This window comes from Xiphophorus maculatus, chromosome 6 (assembly GCF_002775205.1).
Source record: "Xiphophorus maculatus strain JP 163 A chromosome 6, X_maculatus-5.0-male, whole genome shotgun sequence".
Classification (NCBI taxonomy): Eukaryota; Metazoa; Chordata; class Actinopteri; order Cyprinodontiformes; family Poeciliidae; genus Xiphophorus; species Xiphophorus maculatus.
In genome coordinates, this window is record NC_036448.1 from 25546875 (window position 1) to 25574192 (window position 27318).

Below are 27318 nucleotides of genomic sequence, written 5' to 3' on the forward strand. Positions count from 1 at the left end.
AATACGAGGAGACTCCAGGAAAGAAAATCATTCACACATCAGATGTGACCTCCACCACATTTAGCTGAAGAGACCAATTGTTCAGGATGTAAGATTAAAGAAATCTGAATACTTTCCCAGAGACTTTACATAAAGGAAAGGAAGACAGGTTGCAGGAGTTTTCTTAGAGTTCAAAGTTGGCTCAGAAGCCCTTCAGGAATGTGTACTCAGTTTACTTTATCTGTCACATGACTGTACTGTCAAAGTCAGCACAAGACAAGTGGTGGGAAATTGTGCATTATGACTTGGCAGTACACCTGTATTAGCCACAGAAAATATTCAATGATTTTCATGATTTTATAATATACATGCAAATGTTTACATGCAAATTTTGACATTTGAAAACACCTCTGGCAAAAGAACCACAGCAATAATAGTTTTAATAAAGTCACAACTGACTTATTTATTAATTTTGTTTTCCAATTTGAAAGACCTTTATTGTTAAGGCCACAGAAGAAGGACATGGTTATATTGTCATCTCTTTTCACTAAGTCTCATTGATGCCCACGGCCTAACGCTTTCACAATGAAAATAAATCTCCAGTACAAGCTACATGACTGTAATGAGCGAGACACAGCTGTCGACTAAGAGGCTTAGCTGGATGCTGAGCTGTATCGTACACAGAGTGGAGGGGGGCTCAAATAAATATGTAACTGTGTGGTAAATAAATCTATCAGTTGTTTTCTTTTCTACCATTTTGTTTAAAGTGGCAGAAAATTTAATACGGGATGAGACAAGAGCCTGGAAAGTAGAGCTTTCCTTTTATCCCAGAGCACCAGGCTGACAGATGAGATGCAGCAGGCAGTGCGGTCTGCAGGGATGTGTTGTTCTGTAATGTTTAGGCTGCCCAGTTACCCCACCCTCTCACTCTTTCTGTGAACACACAAGTGGGCCAGTTGAACTGGTATTTGGATTAGCTAGGCACTGTTACATGAAAAAGGATATCCTGTGGTGTTTCTGGGAGTGGTCTGCAAATGTGAGCAGACACTGGTGGTTTACTGTGGCTTTCTGCTCCATAATGGCATCCGTTGAATGAGGTCAGACATGATTCATATATTTTTTCTGTACTGGAAGAGGAGCTTACACAGCTGCAGCCAAAAAGACAGCTGATTCACAGGCTGAAGTTACTGTGCATCCCACGTTGGGTGTAACAAAGACTAGTGCTGTTCCTAATATTTCCCTTAAAGCAAATTAGACAAACTCAACTTTTACACAAGCTGAACGTATCAGAAATGTGTTAAATTATCCAACGTGTCACTGAGAATTCAGGAGAGCATTTAAGTTAAAGGGGACTTATTGGGGTGCTGTGGTGGCGCATGGGCAAAGCACGACCCAAGTATTGAGGCCTTTGTCCTCGTGACGGTGGTCGCAGGTTCAATTCCCAGCCTGGCGACATTTGCTGCATGTCTTCCCCCTTTCTCATTAACCTGTTTCCTGTCAAACTACTTTCAATTAAAGGCCACTAGAGCAAACAAAACCTTTAAAAAAGGGAGGGGGGGGACCTATTATGTTTTTTAAAATAAATCAGGATAGGTCCATGGGCTACATAAAACATATTCATTACATTTTTTGTTCAAACTCATTGTTAGATAATGAGATTTCATCTGCTCAGTTCTGTTGATTTTGAGCTCCTTTGAGAATGAGCTGTTTTAGGGCTTTATCACTTTTAGGCAAATGAACTGCTACTGGCCATGACCCCACGCATCAATATTTACAATTGCACTTTATACAAAAAGCAAAAAGATGCACAATGGTCAACAACAAAACACTTCTCTTTTCCAGCAGCTGTTGTAGATCCCATACAGTGGTAAAATCAGACTACCAAATGTCTAACAATGAAGTGGGTGGAGCTTTGGTTGTTTGGTAACTGGGCACTACCCGCCCATGGACCTTACCAGAGGGGCCGCTTTTCATTGGCTGATGCCCATTCTACGTGGTCACGTGCGTGGCCGTCTGACAAACACACTTAGCTTCCCGTTAGCTAAGTACAGCATAATGGCAGAACTGATACAACTTCTACACCTTGAAGCCTGTCTGCTACACAGTCTTACGTTAGCTAAACAGATCAATATGCAATGTGTACTGTATCTGACATACACTAAAGATTTTATTTTAGCAGAAAAGGCATTGGACTAAACTGTTCCTCGTGTTAGCCACGTTAGCACCAAGTACAGCTAGTCAATCAACCATCGCTGTGTTCAGGGAAGCGCTGATTAATAATCGAGAAATAAATATCAAGCCTGGAAACTTGATATCGTAACGGACTGAATGTTATGTTTTTTGGGGGGGTTTTTTCTCCGAAGAGTTTTTGCGGCGCTAGTGGCTCGTATTTCTTTGACAGTGGGCAGACAAGAAGGAGGGTGAGGAGACGGGGGGGGGGGCAAAGGTCGCCGGGACCGGGAGTCGAACCAGTGACGTCCGCGTCGAGGACTAAGGCCTCCAAACGTGGGGCGTGCTAACCCCCTGCGCCACCACAGCACGCCCCTGAATGTTATGTTTTTAACGTAATCTTTGCTCGTCTTGCCGCCTTGAAATGTTCGGTTCGTTTGCGGAGGTGTGAAAGCGTAATCAAACTCTGATGCGGACCAAAAAACCGAACTCTGGTCCACCTAAAAACCTAGATCTCAGTTCGGTTGAAGTGAACTCTGGTGCAGCTCGGACACGTCTCTGCCTGCCAAGTGGATCGAAAACCGCTCCAGAAGCAGACTATAGAGCAGGGGATTCTGGGTAAATACAACCAAAACAAACACGCAAGTCTAGCAGGAGAAATGGTTCAACAACAAAATCCAAAAAACGCCCAAATCTAATTTTTGATTACATTTTGTGAAGAAGAAAATTACACTTATGTCTTCTTCAGAGGTTTTGTGTTGTTTCATCCAGTAGTTCTTGGAGCAGCACCACCACAGGCGATGGAAGGAACTAGTTTTTCAAAGGTTTCCATCCGTCCGTCCGTCCATCCATCCATCCATCCATCCATCCATCCATCCATCCATCCATCCATCCATCCATCCATCCATCCATCCATCCATCCATCCATCTATCTATCTATCTATCTATCTATCTATCTATCTATCTATCTATCTATCTATCTATCTATCTATCTATCTATCTATCTATCTATCTATAACAGAGTAGAGGGTGGAGTTATGGTGAAAAAAGTCTGGTCAGGAATTGCTACCATAGCTTTAAGGCTGCTTTGTGTTTTTGTTGAGGGGAGCGCCCTTCGGGATGATGTCATTGTGATCCAGAGCAGGAGGGGCAAGGCGGACAGCCGCTCATCCACCGGTATCATGGCTTCCTAACCGGTGGGGGAAGTGACTGAGAGGAAAACAAGGACTTTTCTCTGTTGAATGCCCGAATTACCACTGCCCTTTCCAGAACCCGAGATTTAGGACAGAGGGGTTCGGCCTCCCGACTCTCCGCCACCGGCCGCCCCTGGGATCCAGGCACTTACTTTAGTTTTCGTATCGGTGAATTTCCATTCGTAAACCGTGGAAGATGGCCGACCCGGCGGAGTGCACCATCAAAGTGATGTGCCGTTTCAGGCCCCTGAACAGCTCCGAGGTTACCAGAGGCGACAGATACATTCCCAAGTTTCAAGGGGAAGATACTGTCGTTATCGCGGTGAGTTGTTTTATTCTGAGTGCCCGCAGGCGGTTACTTGACAGAACGCTCTGACACATCTCGCCATTTCCGATTGTCCTGTAGCTACCGCGGTTAGCACCTTAGCTTGTTAGCTCCAGCTAGCAGCGCTGAGCTGTCATTCAACAAAGCCACAAGCTGCAACAGGCTAAATTATTAACAATGCCAGTCCACCAAATTAGTATGTAGATTATTTATCAAGATATAATATATTTCGTTTCTATGCACCTGTAACTGTAAAGCTGACGGTTATGAACCGTTTGCGTCAGCATGAAGGGTAAACCAGCTTTGATATGGTGATGGCTAGCAAACAGTTAGCTAACAGGCTAGGCTAGCTTCTTCATTGAAGATTAACTGGCCCATGCTAGCAGGCTAGTTTTAATGCTGTAGCTTAATTAAAGCTAACATGAGCTATCTGGCCAGCTGGACACGTAGCGGACCCTCCTATAAACCGTGTCGTAAAGGAGGTCTGGCTATCACAAAGAAGTGTGTTGTCATTAGAGATAAGAGAACAGCTTTGGAGATGTAGTATTTGTCGTGGTAATTAGATGTAGTGTTGATCTAATTTCATGCATTTAAAAAGCCAATTCTCAACATGCGTCACTGTACAGTAACAATTCATTGCCAGTGATGTTCAGTTTTGTCAGATTTTTCCAACCTTTTACATTTAGAATGGGGAAAATTATGACAAGTAGTTCAATTCCATCCAATTATATTTACTACCATAGATATTCACTCATGTTTTTCCCAACTGGTACCATGTCTGATCTTCTGACCTGCCAATTTATTTATTTTTTTATCGATTTTTTGGGGATTCTTCCCCTCTCGAAGGACTATAACTATGAAGTACTGTGTAGATGAAGTACTGTGTAGATGATACTAAATCAATTTCTTATGATATGCCTGGCACAGAAACCAATGCTAATTGCTCCCTTGGACCAATTTAATTCCTTACCTTCACAGTTTTACTTTAACAGTGAATCAGAAATTAAGATGGTGCACTTTTAGTTTCAGCCTTTTTGAGATCTGATTTCAGTTTTCGTGTTTCTGCAACGTTCAGCTCGAGAGCCGTGACTAGTTCTTTGGCTCTGTGGCTCACTTAATATATTAAACAAATGAAATATTGCTCTATTTTCATGAAAAGCTTTCTGAAATATGCCGCCCATTCAATTATTATATAATACGATAAAGCACGCTTTCATTAAAGACAAGGAAACTCATTCAATTCGTGTTTAATTTAAACAGGATTTTATTCATAGAGTTCATGCAACAACATATTAAGTACTGCGTGAAATTAGGAAACATGACATTGTTATATTATTCATGCATTTCATAGTGAAAATATTGATTGGGGCTGACCCACCTCAGTATGTCTTTTTTTATCATTGCAATGTCTCCACCACTCTTCCTTTGCTTTATGATCGAGGTCACATCATGCCCAAGAAATCCAGTTGCATTTTTTGCTCTCATTAAGATTGATGTTGATGATGGTTGTGATTCAGTGTACTAACATTTCTGGCTTTACTTTAAGAGTGTTGACTTTATATGAGTTGTGTGGTTGGGACTCAATCAGCCGTGTGCTGTCAGCGCTGTCATTCGCTTCCTGGTGATACAAACCCTTATCACGTTTGGTCAAGATAAAAAGCTTTTATGTAAAGAGGAAGTTTTATTTTCATTGGCCTGTACAGAAGAATATAAATATCCTCGTTTACACAAATTTACTCTGGCATGCATCAGTCCAGATTACGCCTGTAGCCCCTTGTCTGGATGATAAATTGTCCCAGAAATTATTGTAAAAACAATAACATTGTTGTTTTGAGACTGTTTCAAGTAATATGTTGATAATGACCTAATAATGCAAGATCTTTGATCTTTTATTGATCTAAGATAAATAAACTTACATTTTTTACAGAACACAACACCATGCTGGAACTGGAAGATATTTTAAAAATAAAACACATTAACCCAAAACGATAAATAAATAAAAAAAATAAAAACCACACACAGCTAGGTTTGGGTGATATGTACTTAGAAATTTGTCACAAAACTTTGTGGGACTATTGTGATAACAATAAAAAATTATAATAGATCAGGTAACTGCTTTTGAAAAACATTCCTATTTAAAATTGACTTCTTCAGAATGCTAGTTATTTAAAAAGTGATGTCTCTAAGCTGCACACACTGTATAATCATACTTTCTATTTTACTGATAGTCATTGACTGTCTTATGAAACAAACGGGGGAGAAAATAGTAAAAATTCAGATGATGGTGTCAAGTCATTAATTGAAATTTATCTAGACAATAAATCCTAAATCTTATGATTCCAAAAATTCAGGATAATTGATAAACAATATGAAAAATGGCTACACAAAACCAGAAATAAAATGAAGTCTCTGTAAGCAAAATTGCCCTTCAGAAAATATTAATCGTAAGAATGGAAATTATCACTCATTTTGATTTTTTTATTAGATTAATTGATTGATTGTTTATTGCCTCAGATTTAATCCAGATGTGTATGGATGAAATGAACCTTTTAAAAAATATATTTAGTTTGTTTCGTCTCATCCTTTTAGCCGTCTAAAACTGTGTGTATATTATGCCATAAAAACATGGTTAAATATTAGAATTGCCTTGTGGACTTTGACTGCAATATGCTAAGTCATGCAAACTCATATAATCTCATGTTAAACAGAGTACAAAGCCTTAGAATTTTTCCTGTTGGGCTGATCAGATATTCATCCCATTCCTCTTTTATTTAAACTTTAGTTGTTAAATGTTGAACACAACAGAGTTATTCATTTGTTTCATAACAAACAAAGGCGACTGTTGTAACTGCAGCCACTTCCTGAGCAGCCGTGCCGACTCTGGCTGCAGGCCTTTGGCTCTCAGAGCTCCTAAGGCGTGGTGCAGCCCTGCCCAGCTCAGAGTGCCAGTCATGCTGCTGGAACAGCAGTGCACGTTGGTGGAAACGCATGTGTTTCAAAGCAGCAGCCTGTTCCCTCTGATGGTGCATCTGCTTTGGCGAGTACAGCACTCATAGGTAGCAGCAGCATTGCCTCCTGGGTAATCTCCTTGTTTTCTCTCCTGGTTACCAGCTGTTAGACCAATCAGGGTAGGCTGCTGGCCTGGCGCTGGGCAATCTCTCGGGGTGGGGAGGATAATTATTATTATGGTGATGTACTTTGTTTTGCTGATGCTCTAGAGTGAGTTTGCGTTTATTTTTGGTTCATTTTTAGAAAGCTGAGGTTGTGGCTGGGCAATATGGCTTAAAAATTAAATCAGTTTTTTCATAACAGATTCAATTTCCAATTTTAATGGGTTATTTAAAAAAACAAATTCTAAAGACAAAAAATATTCACAAAAAGTGAATTTTTATTTACTTCTGTGAGTTGTAGGACGGAGTATCAGGGAAAAGCTACGAGAAGGTTTTTATTGCAAGAATATAGATATAATATTAACAGAATAAATATGCAATTATACGAGAAGAATATCTTCTTCTCGTATAAAGAAGAATTACAAGAAAAAGTTGTTTTAATGAGAAAAAAGCTTCAATAGTTATCAAAATCTGACGTGACCAACTCTGTTGTTCTTTCTTTGAAAAAGATACAGTAGTTTGTTCAGTTCTTTAAAAATAATTTGGTGAGTTGAGTTGACTTGAAAACATTTTTTTTAACACAGACAAAAATGTAAAGAGTTACAAATATATTTAATAACTCTGCACCAGTAAAGCACACTTAAACACTCCAATAGCTTCACAAGTTTGGTCAAACATATAAAAAACAACCAAACTTTAATTTGTTCAGTTACTGTAATTAACTGACAAACTTTGTCCACTGATACTCAAACTAGAGTTATTGTCAATATTGGCACCGATGCAGATATTATCAAATCGGTGCGGCTTTATATATGTATGTATGTATATAAAAATAATATATATATATATATATATATATATATATATATATATATATATATATATATATATATACAGTACAGACCAAAAGTTTGGACACACCTTTTAATTCAATGAGTTTCCTTTATTTTCATGACTATTGACATTGTAGATTCACACTGAAGGCATCAAAACTATGAATAACATGTGGAAATATGCACTAGACAAAAAAGTGTAAAACAACTGAAAATACCCCTTATATTCTAGTTTCTTCAAAGTAGCAACCTTTTGCTGTGATTACTGCTTTGCACACACTCTGCATTTTCTTGATGAACTTCAAGAGGTAGTCACCTGAAATGGTTTTCACTTCATAGGTCAACCTGCCCTGTCAGGTTAATAAGTGGGATTTCTTGCCTTATAAATAGTCATGAAAATAAAGAAAACCCATTGAATTAGAAGGTGTGTCCAAACTTTTGGTCTGTTCTGTATATATATATATATATATATGAAGTTCTATTCTATTAAAATCTTATTCTCATAATACTATGACTGTAATCCTGTAATAACATGACTTTATTCTTGGAATTAAACATAATAAACATAGCCTTTCCCTAACATTTCGTCATAGAGTTGATGTGAGTTCAAAATCTAGATATATAAAAACTGTAAAACATGTCTGTGAAACAAGATGACGTTGGGTGGGTTGACTTTGGTGAACACAAATTCAGATTTGGGTTCACCAAAAATTTGATTAATTGATAAGATGTATTTATCGCCTAGCCCCTACTTGAGGTTTTGCCTTTACCACATTGATATCACTTGTATCTGAGTGAATATTTCTGCTACAAACTTTTGTTTATAAGAATCTCATTACAACATTCTGCTACTTTTTTTGCCTGAAAGGTAGAAAGATTAAATTTTCAGATGAGGTTGTACTGGTGGTGGAGTTACAAGCTTGATTTGCTGCTAAAGGCAAACACGTTTGTGAATTATTCATTCTGCTGCTTCTCCATTCACTTGTAGGCTAAAATATCAGATTATTATCCTATGGTTTGCTGTCATTTTCCTGGTTTCCATTCAGGAACCCAGGGAAGTCCTATCGAACAGAAATGAGCTATTTTTAGAGCATGACAGATAACCTTGTGCACTGCAGGATGGCCTAATTAGAGTCTGATTTCTGTTATTCAAGAAGCAAAGATTTTACCTGAAAACAAATTGAGTGATTTCAATTGATTTGGAGGACAACATTAGACTATGCCATGAGCAAAAGGAAGAGGGTGATCAATCTCTTATCACTCCAACAATACATTCCAGTGTAATTGCAATTTACAACAGTAACCCAATTAGTGAAAAGTGTAAGTAACGAGGCCAATAGCTGCAGTGACAGTGAGGACGTTAAACCTCCCATTGTTTGCGCCCAACCTTTTGTCACTTTGGATATCAGCCGCCTGCTGCGGTTAATGACCAGGATGTAGATAGATAAATCTTTATTGTCATTGTCACAAGGACAACGAAATTTAAAAGGTGCCATCAGTCAGTGCATATGCTTAAAAACAAAAAATAACTGTCTCACAGTTCACACACAATGTAAGAATTAACAAATAACTGGTAAAAAAAAAAAAAAAAGTAGATCTCTGGAGGGAATTACTGCTGTTTCAAAATTGTGCTAGGCGATACAGTAAAAAAAAAAAATAATACAATGACGTCTTTTTTTCTTTTAGCTCAAATTAGGAGTGTGTTATTATCCCCAAACCTGTAAGCAACGATAAGTGGCAACTTCAGTGTGACTGTATTTTTATGGCTGCCTGTACAGAAGGCATGGGCTGAAATGTAATTTCTACAGCGCAACAATATAACCTCACATTTTTTTATTTGGGTTGATATTGATATCGGATATTAATATTGCTGCTATGGCGGATAGTGATATTTACCGCTATTAAATATATACATTTTACTACTGTTTTAACACCTTTTTGGGAAAAAAACAACCAGAAATGGACGGAAACAAGATATAAATAAATACAGATTCTTTATATCAGCCCAGTTTTATTTATTGGACTGATAATATTTTTTAAAATGACTAATATTGGCCAACACTTGGATGTAGCCCTGTCACAATAAGCAATAAATCAATTAATTGTATGGTAAATAAAATTTCCATTTGTATGATTTATTGTTTTTCTCTTTTTACCAAAAACTGGATGACAAAAGTCTTCAGTTTGGTGTTTTGGTCTCAACCAAGCACACCTTTGTTTATAGAGACTAAATAATTAATTTTATTTATTTTTTCAGTTTTATTTAGTTTGGATATTTAAAATGTCTTCCAGTTCCAGTGAATTTAAAGTTTATTGATCTTTGAGATTGTGTTCTCGCATTATTATTACATTTATGTGACTTGAAAATGGTCTCAAAACCACAAGATTATCGTTCATTACAATAATTTCTGAGATAATTTATCGTCAAGCAGAGTTTGTCGTGACAGGCCTACTTGGATACTTTTCCAAGTTGTCATGCATCACTCCGACAACCACACCTCTTCACAGCCAAAGATGAGATGAGTCAACTGGAAATGCGAATCCCCTAAACAAGACAAACCTCAGAGTTGCTTATAACAACAGATTCATTGCCCTTCGCTTTCCATCTTAAATGCAGCTGCATCGATCGTTTCTTCCTGGAATTGTGCCTCAAAGTTTTGATTGGCTCACAGGTTGCCAACATCAGCTACACTGTCCTCGATCCAATAGACTGTCTTCTAAACTGCTGCTTAAAGCTCATTAGCTGGTTTTGGGTTTTAGGTCCTTTTGCAGAATTTAGGTTTAAAATAATCATTAATGTCAAAGCTTTATCACTTACAACAACTTCTTGTATCACAACAGTGACAGAGATTAGCTGAAGTAAAACAGTCTACTCCCAATTTCTCTACTGTACTCAACTTTGCCAGAAATATTTTAAATATTCATTAATAAAATACTTTTTATATATATATATAAGTTGTGGTATAGTTTAAGCTTTGGCATAGTTAGCTGAGTTATGTCCCAGAAGAATTCAACATATATTTGTCAGGTTTATGTTAAACACACACCATAAAACGGGTAGAAAATATGGGTGTTCATTTACTGCATTGTTTGTCATTTATTGTGATAAATTTCTTATAAGATTTTTGATTTATTGTTGTCATAATATAATTCTAATTATATTTAAAAAAACAAAACTGTCCACAGTGTTGGGATTATTTTGACTATTTTTTCACAATTTGTTCGAGAGCATGAACAAATACATAAATATTGTGTGGAGTTTTGTCATAAAAATCACACTTTAAGAGGCTGGTGTCCTGAAGAAGCGCATTAGACATGGATATGGTTTTCAAAAGCAGGATTTGTATGTTTATGATTTATTTACCATTCAGCCAGGACCATACAGTTTGCTAAAAAATAGTAAAATGGTTGTTGTTGTCATTTTTACCACTATCACAGGAGTGATAATGATATCAAAATATCACTCACCCCCAAATGAAAATCATCCTGTTTTAATGTGTTGTCAAATACAAAAAGTCAACTATTTGAAACAATAATCCTTGAGTCAATAAGAGGACAGGTCAGATAAACTGTTGCTCATGGTATTTTCCTATTTATTTCAGGGTAAACCCTACATGTTTGACAGAGTGTTTCAGTCAAATACAACACAAGAACAAGTCTACAACGCTTGTGCCCAAAAGATTGTAAAAGGTGAGATTTACAGCTTCAGCTAAAGCCAAAGCCAATTGAATTGTCGTTTCACCGTTTTATTTTTGACCATTCTTCTAATAGATGTTCTTGAGGGATACAATGGGACAATTTTTGCTTATGGACAGACGTCATCTGGGAAAACACACACCATGGAGGTAAGAAGTAACTTAATACTTTCAGGTCATCATATTTAAGATTCTTCTCTTTAAATTGTTTTTGTTTTCTGTTTTTAGGGGAATCTCCATGACACAGACTCAATGGGCATCATCCCCAGGATAGTACAGGATATCTTCAACTACATATATTCCATGGATGAAAACCTGGAGTTTCATATTAAAGTAAGGATATTATTTTGATGACACATTTTCAGAGACCCCCAATAGAACTGGAAGTAAAGTTTTGTAACAATGTGGCTTTTCTTCATGGTTTGGTTTTTCATTTTAAGAGATGACATGCAGTTTTGTTCTGCTGCATCATGTTTCCTGTGTTTCTCAGTTTATTTTTTATAGTCATTTCTGTTTTTTGTCTTGCCGCTCATAGTGTAACAAACAGTGTCTTGACAAAATATAAAAAAAAATTCTGACATTACAAACACAAACCTTAAAGTATTTTATTGGGATTTTCTGCAATCGACAAACAGAAAATAACATTTAATTGCAGTTTGCCAAAAGGAGACCAAAATGTAACTTTATGATCAATATGGAAAACCTTGTGTGTAGCACAAAATTAGCATTGCATGTGGCAGCATCATGCTGTGTGGATAGGATAAATGCAGGGCAATGATGTGAGAAAACAGTTCAGAGGCTGTAAAAGCTTTGACTATGCAGTTGAGGTTCATCTTCCAGCAGGACACCTAAACGTAATGCGGGACTAAAGCATATTCATGACTTTTAACGGCTCAGTCAAAGTCCAGGCCTAAATTTAAATCAGAATCTGTGGCAATACTTGAACATTGATGTTCACAGATTTTTTCCATCCAAGAACAGGACAGAAGAAAAAACTCAGAAATTTTGAGGATAAACAAAAAAAAAATTGGAAATTTCCAAAATTTGAAAATTTTCACTCTATGATCTCAGACAATTTTCATGTTTTTTTTTCTAGAAAATTTCTTAGATTAATCCAAAAATTCTTTTTGACTATTTTTCACTATTTTTTTTTAATTTTGGGGCTTAGAAATTTATTTATTTTTCTAGAAAATCTGAGATTAAATTGAAAATGTTAGTTTTTTGGTAGATATTTACACTTTTATTCTCCAAAGGCCTGCTATGCTGTCGTATTAATATAAATACACACCATCCAATCAGTTTTTTATTTAAAATGAAAGGCAATCCAGGTTTTCTCTCCTTCCTGTTAAAATACATCATAATTAATGGTTGTAATGTAAAAGTTTATTAGTATTCATGAAAATTACTGTATCTGAAATAAAAATGAAACCAAAATGAAAGAAAACCCACTTTTCTTCATCTCAGATCTTGATTATGTATAATTTTTTAGAAGATGCAAATACTTTATCAACAATAAACAAAACAACCAGTAAGCTATTGTTTATTCTCTCTGCTGAATAACTAAATAATGTGGATCTTTCTCTGTTTGCAGGTTTCATATTTTGAAATCTACTTAGACAAAATCCGAGACCTTTTGGATGGTAGGTCAATCCCTCGCCATTCCTTAATTATTCCAAACTGTGGCAGAGAAAACTGCCAACAGCCTAAAAATATTGGAACAGAGTGAATAGTTATTATAATCACTTGGAGGCAGACTGTTTGAGCAATAAATGCGCTTAACTTTAATTGTCAGTATTCCACGTATGTGGCTCTTACTGAAAACAGGGTGTGGAAAATGTTTGGTAGTTTCATATTAGGTGGAGTTCAGTTGTTTGGTTTTTTGTTAGCTTTTTTATTAGAACAAACATTCTAGGAAAAGGTCAGAGATTCATAAATGGTGTGCAGATATTTAGGAGAATCAAAGAGAAATGCACTGATGCAAATAAAAATTGTTTGTTTGACTTCATATCACCTTTATTTTTGTTATAAAACAACAGTTTTTACTTTCTTTCCAGTGTCGAAGACCAATTTATCAGTGCATGAAGATAAAAACAGAGTACCCTATGTCAAGGTGAGACCTGCTTTTCTGTGAAATATCTGGTGAAACCAGCTAAGGGAGCTGAATAAACTTGTTTTATTTCCTGTTTTCTTTTTTTAAAGGGCTGTACTGAGAGGTTCGTGTGCAGCCCAGAGGAAGTCATGGACACGATTGATGAAGGCAAATCTAACAGACATGTAGCAGTCACAAGTAAGAAGCCATTCTGATCTTTGCAGCAACTCAAACTATTTATTTTCAGGCTTATTTGGTTTTATTGCAGATGGCCTTCTGATATAAACCGTTTTTGCTCCTTAGACATGAACGAGCACAGCTCCAGGAGTCACAGCATCTTCCTGATAAACGTTAAGCAGGAGAACACTCAGACGGAGCAGAAGCTCAGTGGGAAACTCTACCTGGTGGATCTGGCTGGTAGTGAAAAGGTAACAGAAACGTCTGAGATAATGAGCCGTATTTGTTGCACTCCAACTGCGTTGCTTGAATTTGTGATTATGTTTGCAGTGCCACTTCTGTGCTTTGGGTTTTTTATGTGGTTTTGGTGTTTTTCGGTGGTCTGCAGGTTAGTAAAACCGGTGCAGAGGGAGCCGTGCTTGATGAAGCCAAGAACATCAACAAGTCTCTGTCATCTCTGGGAAACGTCATCTCTGCGTTGGCTGAAGGAACGGTGAGTTGCTTTGTTTTGTTTTAATTCACCACAGAGCCTGGAAAAGTCAGGATAACTCAGGAAAAGATATTTAAATTTCCAGATTCCATACACCCCATCTTTAATCTATCCCTCCATAGAGCCATCATCCTTCTAGGTTTTGATTTATACATCCATCTGTCCAGGCTTCTATCCATCCGTCCAGTCTTTGATCCATCTATTCAATTTGTATCTGTTCAGTCAAACACATGAAACATTGCATATTCCCAATTATTGACATTTACAAGCAAGATAGATGAGTCAAGAATGTACAAACTTGGTTTTAAAGAATATGTATTTAGTGGAGGATAATGCTGCTCTGGAAACCTACCTCAGCAGTCTGTCACTTTATGATTTGTTGAACATGCAGATAATGGAGAGTAATTTTGTTTTTTAATACTCAAATGTCCAGAACGTCTTCAACATTGGACTTTGGATAAGATAATTTGAAAGAAAAATCTGTACTAACATTAATGGGTATAACGCTTCCTGACAACTCAGATTTGATCAGTAAAATTAATACGAACTGTTACTCCAAACGAATGAACATGTTTTGAGGTAATTATTCTGCTGAGCACTGAATCTCTTCCATCCTGAGGCAGTGATTTTTATTTAAATTGTTTTTATTTAAATTACATGTTAAACGTCTTAATATGAGACGTTGCTACTTATATGAGCGGAAAGAACAGGAGCACAGACCGTTTGCCAGCTGCACAGCCTGGAGCTTGAGCTTCCATGATGAAAACAGACATGTTTTCTGTGTTCTTTGTGCTGAGTTTCCATTTTAAGACATCTACAGGTCCTTTGTGTCGCAGAAATAACTCTGCACAGATAAAAACTCTCCTCCTAGCAACGCCTCGCTCGAGCTTTTCTTTCTCATTTCACCCTTTTCACTTTGATCAAGTGTAGGTTTGTTCTGCGGCTCATTCGCTTTGTGAACAACCTGCGGCAGACAGCTGCTGAGATATTTATGATGCTCTGAAACAAATTAGCTATTGTCCGGAGATGTCTCCTTCCCCGCTGAGCAGAATATGTTGTAAGGAGTGATGGCGGCCCGCTGCAGCTTGGCTGTTTTTACTCAAAGTAATCATATATCAGGTGATTTGGTTTTGACCAGGTAGTTGTGAGAACAGGAACATAACCTGCTAAAGCTCAGCGTTTCAGACTGGAACATCTCAGTTCAAGAAATGCCAGCTGTGTTTGAGTTTTTGTTCTCTTTTCTAACTTTGGTTTTTGCTATTTATAATGTATAAATGGTATGAATTAGTCATTCAGCTCTGTAACAATCCAATCTTCTGTGCGTGTTTTCAGGCCTACATTCCTTACCGAGACAGCAAGATGACCCGTATCCTGCAGGACTCTCTGGGTGGTAACTGTCGAACCACCATAGTGATCTGCTGCTCACCTTCTTCCTATAATGAGGCTGAAACCAAATCTACATTGATGTTTGGACAAAGGTAACCCAGAAGAACAGACTGAACAGCTTTACTTTTTGGCACAAAAGAGCGACTGAATGTTGGGTTTCTTAATTTGTTTGGAAGTCAAATTTATTTGAATGTCACATTTCATGGATTGTTCAAAGTGCTCTGCACGTTAAATGCATCACATGTGACAATCGAGGAAATACACATTAGATATTTTAATCAATTTCAATTATGAGTCCAAATAAACTCTAAACATGTGGGTTTTTAGCCTTAATTTACAGGTACTCAGTGTTTCGGCTGGTTTGCAGTTTTCTGGAAGTTTGGTCCACATTTGTAGTGTCCTGGAAATGTGTTTCAGGTGATAGAAGGCTGATTTTGTAATGGTCTTTGTGTCTCTGAAGGTCTGTCACTACGCCCAGATTTTGATGATTAGTTTCTATCTGTAGTAACTGAAGCTGTGATCTGACTCTAGATCATTTTTCTTTAGGAGAACCTCAATATTGTGAATTAGTTTCAAAAACATCTAAAAATAAATTAGTCTTTTTTTATTTTGTTACTTTCTTGTGATCCTACACTGAAAAACAGCAATTCAACTTTAATTTGAGTATAATTTGGAATTCAGTCTGTAGGAATGCCAGTTAAGGGAATAATTAACTGTTATTGGTTTGTTCAGCTCTCTTTTACCAGTAAAACAGCTCTTTAATTTTTCACAAGGTTGGACCATATAAAAAGAGGGATCTTTCTTCATTCCTCTTTGCACAATCTCTCTCAATCATCCACAATCGAATTTGGGTCGTTTTTGCCTGTTGTGTAAATGTAACCAATGTTGTTAGAATCACCGTACCAGTCCAAATAGTTTAGCAAACTTAAAATGCATTTACTGTTGTAGTGGTTGGACTACAAAAGTAAAGTAAGACATTGTGTTTTTTCCAGGATAAATTAGCCTTTCTGTAGCATCATTTATAACCCCAGGGAAACCAAAAGATAAGGATTACTAATTAAAAACTTGCATTATTACAGTAAAGTATGAAATTTTGCTCTCGAATTGAGATATTAGGAGCTTACCTTGGGGTGCCACTTTGCTGATTACATTCATTCCAGTTTCCTGGTTTTTATTTTTTTCTTATTTATTTATTTTTTTCAAACATCCAGAGCGAAGACTATTAAGAACACGGTGACGGTGAACATCGAGCTGACGGCAGAGCAGTGGAAGCAGAAATACGAGAGGGAGAAGGAGAAGAACAAAACTCTGAGGAACACCATCACCTGGCTGGAGAACGAGCTCAACCGCTGGAGAAACGGTGAGGCAGAACCCGCTCCGGGTCACTGGTTCTGGCCTAAATCGCCTCTCCGCAAACCTCAATGGTTTTTTTTTTGTTTGTTTTCTTTCCTCTACACCAGGAGAGAGCGTTCCCGTGGAGGAGCAGTTCGACAAAGAGAAGGCCAACGCTGAGGTGCTGGCTCTGGACAACATCATCAACGAAAAGTCGGCCTCTACACCCAACGTGCCCGGCGTTCGTCTCACCGACGTAGAAAAGGACAAGTGTGAGGCGGAGCTGACGAAGCTTTACAAACAGCTGGACGATAAGGTGAGGCAGAGCAAACTGCAGCAGTCTGTAACGTAGATGAATATAGTTTAGGTTTTCATTCAAGTCTTAAAGAAGTGTGGAGCTGTGCTGCTCTGCTGCAAAAACCACAGGAATCAACATTTGGTTTAGTGGTTCAATGAAAGCAAGTATTAAAATAATTGGAATTCAGCTGCAAATTTTGGTGTTTTTCAGGCTCTAATGTTCCCTTTAGTGATAGAGTTTATTCTTAGACTCATATATATATGCTTCAAGTATCAGTTAAGTATTTCTGGGTTGCTTGAAGGGATCGATTATGTAAAATTTTAATTTTTTGTATTTCCATTTGGATCTGTACTTCTTCTACAAATAGCCCAAGCACTTAAAAATACCCAGCCATTTTTTCGCAGTAAGCAATAAGTTAATAAGTTTTTTGACGTCTAGAAAGTGAGCCGTGTCAAACACCTCCTGATTAAGACGCATTCACAGGCACTGTGCCGTTACCTAGCAACCTCAACCGGGCCCAGCGACATCACCTAGTATCCCAAATGGAATTCCAGCATGTTTGGTCAGCTGTTTTTACTACTGTACAATGGCTGCTGGAAAAGGTGATAGAGTTGATGATGAAGAAGAAAAGCTTTGTTTGTGTTATTTATGTTAGTCGGGGTTGTTGTTACGTCAATCTTGTAATTTAAATTTGTTTTAAAAAAAAAATCTTTTTAATATTCAGGATGAAGAAATCAACCAGCAGAGCCAGCTGGCGGAGAAGCTGAAGCAGCAGATGCTCGACCAGGAGGAGGTGAGATCTGGAGGTCCAACAGAAGGGAGGGACGAAATGATCAATGTAGTTTAACAGATACTGGGGGTTGCAGGCAACAAGTCAGTGAATTAAACTGAGCTAAAATGGATTTATTTAATATTTCTGACCTGTAAGAACAGTAAAAATGTTTTATTATTTCTCTCTTACTGAGAAGTTTAAAACCTAATGATCCGTGTTGTTCAGCTGCTGGCTTCCTCCCGGAGGGATCACGAGAACCTGCAGGCGGAGCTCAACCGCCTTCAGACGGAGAACGAGGCCTCCAAGGAGGAGGTGAAGGAGGTGCTGCAGGCCCTGGAGGAGCTGGCTGTCAACTACGACCAGAAGAGCCAGGAGGTGGAGGACAAGACCAAGGAGTTTGAGTCCATCAGTGAGGAGCTCAGCCAAAAATCTGTAAGGATGGCACAGAAAAAGTCCCTTCAAATTAGTTGTTTTTACTCACAGATACCTTACAGTAGCAGAGCTACAGTAGATGCTTCATTTATTAATTTTATTTACGGTTTAAAATTGAACATAACGAAAGTTTTGAATGAAAAGAAGTAGTTGGAACAAATAAATCTTAGTCAGTTGGCGATTCCATAAGCAACTAAGCAGCAATCAACCATCCATATAGATGCAAAATAGTCAATATGTTTATGTGCAAATAACAAAGAAAAGAAAAACATATCTTTTGTAATGATACAACACGTCTCAGTCTAACATTTAAAATTTTAACTTGTAAGAAACTTTTAAATCGATCTGTCAAAACATTAATGGGTCAGTTTAAGGCTTTTTTTTGTTTTGTTTTGAATTAACACTATATCTAGTCATGTATAATGGCCACAAATATAACCTGGAGTGAAATGTTTAGAAACTCTTAACTTGTGAAGGAAATAACTATCCATGATACTATTATTCGCAAGTCTGAAGTCAATTGTCCCTTAAAATATATATATTTTCAATGTGGTTTCAGTTTCAAACCAAAGCAAATCCTTTTCAGACAATGTAGCAGTGGAGACAGGAAGTAATAAGTTCATCAGACATAGCTGAGTATTTTAATTTTCAGGTGACTTAGTTTTTTTATTGTCACGAGAAACTGTCAAAAGGTTAAACTTTAACTCTGGATGGGCCAGATTATTTATTTTTCAAACAGACAGTTTCACTATGTGTCGGTCATAAATACACTGCAAAAACACAAAACCTTACCAGGTATTTTTATCTAGTTTCTAGTGCAAATATCTTTGTACACTTGAAATAAGACAAAACTACCTTACAGGTAACTTTTCAGCAATATACAGGAGCTTGTTTTAAGTCAGTAATTCATTAATATTGATGAAAATTTGCTAGTTTCATCGGCAGATATTTCACTTGTAAGAAAACATTTTTCCTTTGTTATAAGTGAAATAATCTGCCAGGGGAACTAGTACCTTTTTGTCAGTATTATATTGCTGAAAATTTACTTGTAAGGTAGTTTTGTCTTTTTTTAAGTGTACAAAGACATTTAGAAACTAGAGCACAAATACTTGGTAAGACTTTGTAATTTTGCAGTGTAATGAATAATGTTTAAATGTTTTATCATCTCTTGTTGGCTTGCAGTCCATCTTGTCCTCTCTGGACTCTGAGCTCCAGAAGCTGAAGGAAATGTCCAATCACCAGAAGAAGAGAGTGACTGAGATGATGTCATCTCTGCTCAAAGATTTGGCTGAAATTGGAATAGCTGTGGGCAGCAATGACATCAAGGTACCAGGACTGTTTCTGCATTTTTTTCTTTCTCATGTTTGACTTTTTCTTCCGTCCATTTAATTTAATCTCATCCTTTTTGATTCTTGGGGCGATTTCGTAGCAACACGAGGGCGGCAGCGGCCTGATAGATGAGGAGTTCACAGTGGCTCGTCTCTACATCAGCAAGCTGAAGTCGGAGGTGAAGACGATGGTGAAGCGCTGCAAGCAGCTGGAGGGTATCCAGTCTGAGAGCAACAAGAAGATGGATGAGAACGAGAAAGAACTGGCTGCCTGTCAGCTGCGCATCTCGCAGGTATTTAAAACTTTAAAAACATCTATATGGAGGTACAAATACCTCTGTTTCTGAATGTTCTTGATTGTTATCTTTGTTTTAAGTATGAGGAATGTTGTCTGTCCACAGCATGAGGCTAAAATCAAGTCCCTGACTGAGTATCTTCAGAATGTGGAGCAGAAGAAGAGGCAGCTGGAGGAGAACGTCGACTCGCTCAATGAGGAGCTTGTGAAGCTCAGCGCTCAGGGTATGGCTGTTTATTATCGAGTCAGCGTCTACAAGCATCCTTCAAAACTCTTACATTTATCTATTTGTCAATTAAGGCCTTAAAATGTCTTAAAGTTGCACTATGTAACTTTTTAAAAGAATTTTAGATATTTGTTAAAACTGTCGCCATGTTGTAATAGTGTAATATGAGACAGATTATCTGTGGAAAGGTTGATCTCCTCATAAGTTTGAGTTGCACTGCGTACGCTGTTTATTTATTCAGAGATGGACAACATTTCACTAACGTTTTAAAAGGAGAGATGATTTTACCAAGTTACTAAGACATCTTCATTGTGTTCTGTGACTTGAGATGTTTGAGGTTATCGCTGTCTGCTAACATAACCTTGCTAGCTAGCCAACAAGCTTTTTTTTTTTTTACATCTGTCATGGGTTAGTGAAAATTTATCGACAGTTTGCGTTAAATTGACTATGACCTAACATAATCTGGAGTTAATTAAAGAACCTGGCAACCAGAGTTGTGTTATGGAAACAAGCCACCTGTTATTTTTATTTGGAATATTATTAGGTACTTGGGAATGTTTTTTGCTTGTAAAACGGTTAAAAAGGTCAATTAAAACTTTGTTTCACTGCATTTGATTATTTCAATATGTTGACCTTTTTTAACCAGTGGGAATCTTTTCTTTTACAGAGAAAGTTCATGCAATGGAGAAGGAAAATGAGATCCAGACTGCTAATGAAGTTAAGGTAAGTCTCAATTAAATCACAGCTTTATGGGAACTGAAGTTAAATCTGCCTCTAAAATGTCTAAAATTATACTTATGTTTGTGTTCAGGAAGCGGTGGAAAAGCAGATTCACTCCCACCGTGAAGCCCACCAGAAACAGATCAGCAGCCTGAGAGACGAGCTGGACAACAAGGAGAAACTCATCACCGAGATGCAGGAGTAAGACGTCTTTTAATTTTTAATAAAATGAATTGCAGGCTCTGTAATTAATCGTAATTAATTGAAAACTATATGTTGACTAAATAAGCAACATTTTCAATCCAATAACCTTTTTTGCTGCTAGATTATTGAATAAATGGACAGATAGGCTCAACAAAGAGGAAACATTAAAGAAAACTGATTATTCACTTTTTCACTTTGGGTACTTCCATTTGGGTCTGAACTAGGGCTATTGTAAATGAATATTTTAGTAATTGAGTAATCTATCGATTATTCTTATGATTAATCGGATAAAAAAATTTTATAAATTAAAATATTGGTAAATCTCACTCAGAAACTCATCTACCAGCCATGTACCGCCACGATAATTTCCGAAACCCGTTTGTTCTGACCGAGATTACATTAAATTTATTGTGTGGTTTGTGCATAAAGTTACACTTACACTGTAAGCATCAACTGCTCAGCCGCTCGCCGTGTTCAGTCTATCTGCTCACCTGAATAAATACTCCCGCATCGCTCTTCTCGCCGTTCGCTCTGAACCAGCAGCTCCCGAAGGAGAAAGGCTGCCATGAAAACGATGAAAACCCAGGGATTATCATCAGTCAATAAAATCCCCATGGGCCGAACTTGAAAATTGGCGTTATGCCGCTAACACTTAGCTTTCGTCAACAACTCGGAGGCGGAAGTCAGAGCGCCGCGCAACGCAAGTAATGTTGCGACTGGAACACGGTGCGTTAAATAATAAAACATAAATTAACGAAGCTTCCAGGCAGGTAAATTTTCCTCGAGGAATCTTTTTTTTTTTTTTTACCCCTCCAGGGGGTCTTTTTGTGGGCTCTAGTGTCCCTTATATGACAGTGGGCTGACAGGAAACAGGGAAGGAGAGTGGGGAAGACATGCGGCAAATATCGTCGAGTCCGGGAGTCGAACTCGCAACGGCCGCGTTGAGGACTGAAGGCCTCCAAATATGGGTCGCGCTAACCCCTACGCCACCACAGCACGCCCCTCCTCGGGGAATTTTAATAATCTAGGTACTCGAATTATTCGAGGAATCGTTTCAGCCCTAGTCTGAACTAAAAATCTAAAACAGCCCAAGTGTGTTTAAAAATAACACCAAGCCATTTTTGGCGTTAATGTTTTTTGGTGTCACATTTGATCGGCATTGCGTTGTTGCCTGGCAACCCCAGCAGAGATCCAGCACGTTTGGTCAGCTGTATGCGCTGTACAGTGGCTGCTGGAAAAGACAAATGTTTTGTTGTTGAATCACTAGCTAGAAACCACTTGCTGCATTCTTGTTGGTTGTGCAGGAGGCTCTACTAATGCTTCTCAAAGATGTGCACTTGTATAATTACGCATCTGTTTGCTGCCATTTTCATGTGTGAGTGTAAACGTTGAGTTGGGTTGGCATAGGCAGCTGCAACTTATTTGGATTTAAATTGACAAGGCACCCTAAAACAACTGAAACCAAGCAGACAAAAATCATTGTCTAAGAAAGATTGTGTGAAAAAACTGTAATGAACATGCTTCGTTTACCCACAGATCTATTCTTACATGTTCAAGAAAAAATAGATCACCTTTAATTAATCAGAATTAACGTGTTAAAGTTCCAACCCTACTGTAGTTTGTCTTAGTGCTGCTTTACTCATATGAATATAAAAGGAGTATTAAACTTTAGATTTACTCTTAATAATTGAGTTGAGATGGTAACTCCATTTTGTTTCCCCCCAGCATGAACCAGAAGATCATGCTGGAGCAGGAGAGGCTCAAAGTGGAGCACGAGAAGCTGAAGTCTACCGACCAGGAGAAGAGCCGCAAGCTGCACGAGCTCACGTATGTTTCACAGACGTACAAAAAGCCCAGCATGGTGCAGATTCATCAGTTTGACTGCTGGTCTGCATGTGACTGCTGACGTCTTGACACTCTGTTACTTTTTCTGATTCGCTTCCTATTATTCAGGGTGATGCAGGACAGACGGGAGCAGGCCAGACAGGACCTGAAGGGGCTTGAAGAGACAGTGGTGCGTTCAGTAATGAGTTAGGTTGCATTACTTCTACTTGTTTTGAGTTTATACCTCATTTTATCTTTTTCTGTTGCAGGCAAAAGAGCTGCAGACTCTCCATAACCTGAGGAAACTCTTTGTTCAGGATTTGGCCACCAGAGTGAAGAAGGTGATTACTTTTTATCTCATATATGTTTATGTGACACTGATTTATTTCGGGCTGCAACTGTTTATTTTAACAATTAATTGGATCAAAATAATTGCCACATTCTGCAAATTTTTTATGCAGCATTAGAAACGCATTAAAAAGTGCAAGTAAACATAATTTAGTCCCTAAATAATCCATTAAAATAAAGATTTTATTGCTTAAAATGCAGTAACAGCGTTTCTTTAGTGAACGTACGATCATTTGTAGGATTCTTCTGCAGCTAAAAATACTTCAGTGTGTGATGTTGATTATTTTTTTCAGCTAGTAAATTAGCAATTGGACAGCAAAAGGTGCTTAATATGTTGTTTTTTTTAACAGAATTTGATGCAGGTGAACCTAAAAATAGCAACTGAGTTCTGGGTAGAACATATTTACAGACAAATGAATTTTTTTATTTTAAATTTAACATATATATGTATTTATGTACTTTTTTGGCTTTATTATTCCTCTGAGTGTGTAGTTCTCCCAACATGTTTTTTATTTTAGTTTTTTTGTATAATCCAGTTAGCGATTAATCAATTATTAAGTTAGTTGATGATTATTGCAATAATCGATTTATTAATCCGATTAATCGTTTCACCCCGACACTCACTGATTTTTATTTATTTGTGTCTGTAACTCGTACTTTATTGATCTTTTCAGAGTGCTGAGATGGACTCTGATGACACAGGAGGCAGCGCGGCACAAAAACAGAAAATCTCCTTTCTTGAGAACAATCTTGAGCAACTCACCAAGGTTCACAAACAGGTAGGACTCATATTTTTAAACGCTTCTACCATCTTGGTTGTCACGGTAACCACTTCTCTGCTGCTCAGTTAGCTTTATTTACCAACCTGATTTTTTTTTTCCTGTCATCCTTTTCTTTTCTGATGAACTGAATTTGTTTCCCCAGCTGGTTCGTGATAATGCAGACCTGCGCTGTGAGCTTCCAAAACTGGAAAAACGTCTTCGCGCTACGGCTGAGCGGGTCAAGGCGTTGGAATCTGCACTGAAGGAGGCCAAGGAGAACGCCGCACGCGACCGCAAGCGCTACCAGCAGGAGGTGGACCGCATCAAGGAAGCCGTCCGGGCCAAGAACATGGCCCGGAGGGGACACTCGGCCCAGATCGGTTAGTAGGCGGACGAGCTGGGAAGCTCCTCTATTCATGTTTTCTGGAGCTGTAATAAAAGAGGAATCTGTTCTTGTTCACCACTTCACTAGCCAAACCCATCCGGCCCGGACAGCCGCCAGTTGCATCTCCAACCCACCCCAACATCAACCGCAGTGCAGGCGGATTCTACCAGAACAGTCAGCCGGTGGCCATCAGGGGAGGAGGCAGCAAGCCGGACAAGAAGTGAGTGCAGAAGACATTTTGTTTGCTGTTCTTACACATGAATTCCCACATTTACCACTGCAGTATTTAACTTTTATAAAAATATGTATATTTTTACATAGTTTTGGAAACCAACACCATGTCATGACAGTGTAGTATGAGGCAGATAATCTGTGAAAAGAATAACGCTCCTCTGCCTTTTCCCAGTGCTGGCTAGCAACAACCAATCTGATCCAGGAGGCGGGTCTCAGTGCTGTCAATCATGCCCATGTGCGCTTCTCATCCTATCTCTCACTTTCTTCCTCTATGATACTTTTAGCCATCAACAGAGCCTGTCATGAATGCTAATGCTAGTTAGCATAACCACCGATGCATTCAGGAGATTCATTGACAGCACTAAGACCCGCCTCCTGGCTGTGATTTTGGTTTTTTGGTCTTCAGAGGGCAGCAGCAGCTCAGAGAGGAGGTGGAAAAGATTTTCACAAAATATCTGTCTTATTACATACTGTCACAACATGGTGACTGGCCTATCAAATATTAAAATAACATTTTCTAAAAGTTACATGCTGAAACTTTAAAGTATACATTCATGTGCTTTTTTTTGTTGGTTTATCACATAAATACCAAATAAGATACATTGAATATTTTGGTTGTAACAAAGTTAGTAAAAAGTTCAGCAGTGCTTCTTTCAAGCTGAAACAACCAGCAGCTTGATGGTTTTTCATTCTTTAAGTGTGATGTTTTATGGACGCCATCTTGTTTTTTTATACTCCACAGCTGAAGAGCCGCAGAACAGAAGAATGACACCACAGAAGAAGAGCAACGTCACCCACCTGCCCACCCACCCGACAACCTGTCATTCCATTACAGCAAACTGGCGCCGCTGCAGAGCCACGAAGGAGTTTCGGATTTATAAATATATATATATAAATATTCCCGGCCTGTACAGCTCCCCAAACACTTCCACCCACCCCTCACTCCTCCAGTTCTCAATATGAATATCTCTCTTTCTCTTATGGGATATAATAATTTAAATAAATGGAAAGAAACAGCAATTTTAATTTACAAGAAGCAGGATAATATTCTTATTCAGCAAACCAAACGGATTCTCGAGCGCAGCCTTTTTTGTTTGTTTTTTGTTTTTTTTGAAGTTTTGTTTGGCGAGCGAAACCGTGCACGATCTCGAATGTTTAGCTTCGGTTTCGTTTTTGTTTTGCACAGTCTGTCGTCACCCGTCGTCTTTGTGCGAGTAGTTCTGCACTGTGCCAAGCTGAATGTAAACGGTAGCAAGAAAACAAACTCCTAAAAAAGAAAAAAAAAGACCAAAAAAAAGAAGAAAAGAGCTCGACGTTATAGGCTAACTTCTGTACATTTTATTACGACTTCTGAGTTAACCACAGTTTTCTCTGTATAGATTTTACATGCTTCATAAAGGAGGAAATTAAACTTATTTTGCGTCAAGTAGAAGGTGTCGAACACTACTGTTTCTGTGCTTGTACAGATGTAAAATCGGCACTACTGCACACGTTTCCCCGGAGAGAAAACTGCAAGGAAACGGCTAAAAAAAATTTTAAAAAGAAGGATTTAAAAATAAAAAATATAATAATAATAATGATGATGAAAAATAAAGCCGTGCAACAGTTGTACTGTAGATGTATTTAACTAAATACCTGTGGAGGCCATTTGTTTTTATCATTAAGTTAAATTAAAACTATACTTGTTGGTGGCTTCGTTGGAAGGATTTGAAAAATGCAGAGGGATGAAGTGGGAAAATGAGAATGATCCGGTTAACACAGCAAACTTCCACCCTTTTAGCTTACACAAAGTTGCTAAATGTAATGTTTTTAACTAATATAAGTGGATATTGTCGCTGTTAATAGACTATTTATGTATCTCGGCACACAAACTGCAGCCGATTAGACAGAAATTGACACTCACAATCGTCACACAATCGTCGTCGTCCAGGAGCTAAAAAAAATAATTTCTCTACAAGGGTGCCTCGCTTCTTCAATCATCTTCTTCCCTACTTTTTCTTCTTTTTTTTTGTAGATGTAAGACCGGTTCTATGCTGGGTTTTATGTGCTGTTATTGTTCAATAGATGGTGTAGATGTTTGATCGATAAGTTTGGGAAATGAGTTGATGGATCGGATCCTCGCTGCTGATCAGCCAGTCAGGAAAAGCGGGGTCAAAGGAAGGAAAAACACAAATTGCACATTAATCTTATGTCGTCACATGGGTAAAAAAAAAGGGTTTATTTAACTAAAACTAACCAGCGGGTGTAGGATTTTTATTCAGTGTTGTATTTGTTGTATATTTTTTTTATTTTAGTTTCCACCACGTTTGTTTTTTTTGTGTTAATCCTTTAAAGCCCCAGTGCATTGGCGAGAAAGCTGAACCCCAGCATGAGAACACTAACACCTTGCATAAGTGCAATATACTGTAAGATACACTGTATGTCGGTCAGTTTGCTCCTGCCACTCCTCTTTTTGTTTCTCATTGAAGACTTCTTTCATCATTAGAAACCTGAAACAGCTGTTTTTAATGCTGAGACGAAGAAAAAAGAAAGCTCCTTTCCTGTCGTTTAATTATGAAAACAGATGAAAGAATCCTCAATGGAGAGGAAAAAGTGAGAGCACTGGAGCAAATCCAGCTCCAAAGGGAGGATGGTGTCACGTTAAGGCAGGAAAGTCAGGTTTTCTTCGCACTATTCTGACAAGAAAACGAATAAAAATAAAAAGAATTAAAAA

The 27318-nt window shown here is 37.9% G+C and overlaps 1 protein-coding gene across 1 annotated transcript; it reads left to right on the forward strand.

Moving 5' to 3' along the window:
* The first annotated feature begins 3281 nt into the window (after positions 1 to 3281).
* LOC102235968 (kinesin-1 heavy chain) lies at positions 3282 to 27026 on the forward strand. Its single transcript, XM_005796572.2, has 26 exons — positions 3282 to 3663; positions 11212 to 11299; positions 11381 to 11454; positions 11533 to 11637; positions 12896 to 12944; positions 13359 to 13414; positions 13504 to 13591; positions 13697 to 13821; positions 13959 to 14063; positions 15393 to 15538; positions 16658 to 16806; positions 16907 to 17094; positions 17801 to 17869; positions 18074 to 18280; positions 19463 to 19606; positions 19710 to 19901; positions 20010 to 20127; positions 20797 to 20852; positions 20941 to 21050; positions 22779 to 22880; positions 23007 to 23067; positions 23147 to 23218; positions 23900 to 24004; positions 24150 to 24366; positions 24459 to 24591; positions 25348 to 27026. Exons 1-26 carry the CDS (start codon positions 3538 to 3540, stop codon positions 25349 to 25351), a joined length of 2889 nt encoding a protein of 962 aa, XP_005796629.1. The 5' UTR covers positions 3282 to 3537; the 3' UTR covers positions 25352 to 27026.
* The last annotated feature ends 292 nt before the right edge of the window (positions 27027 to 27318 follow it).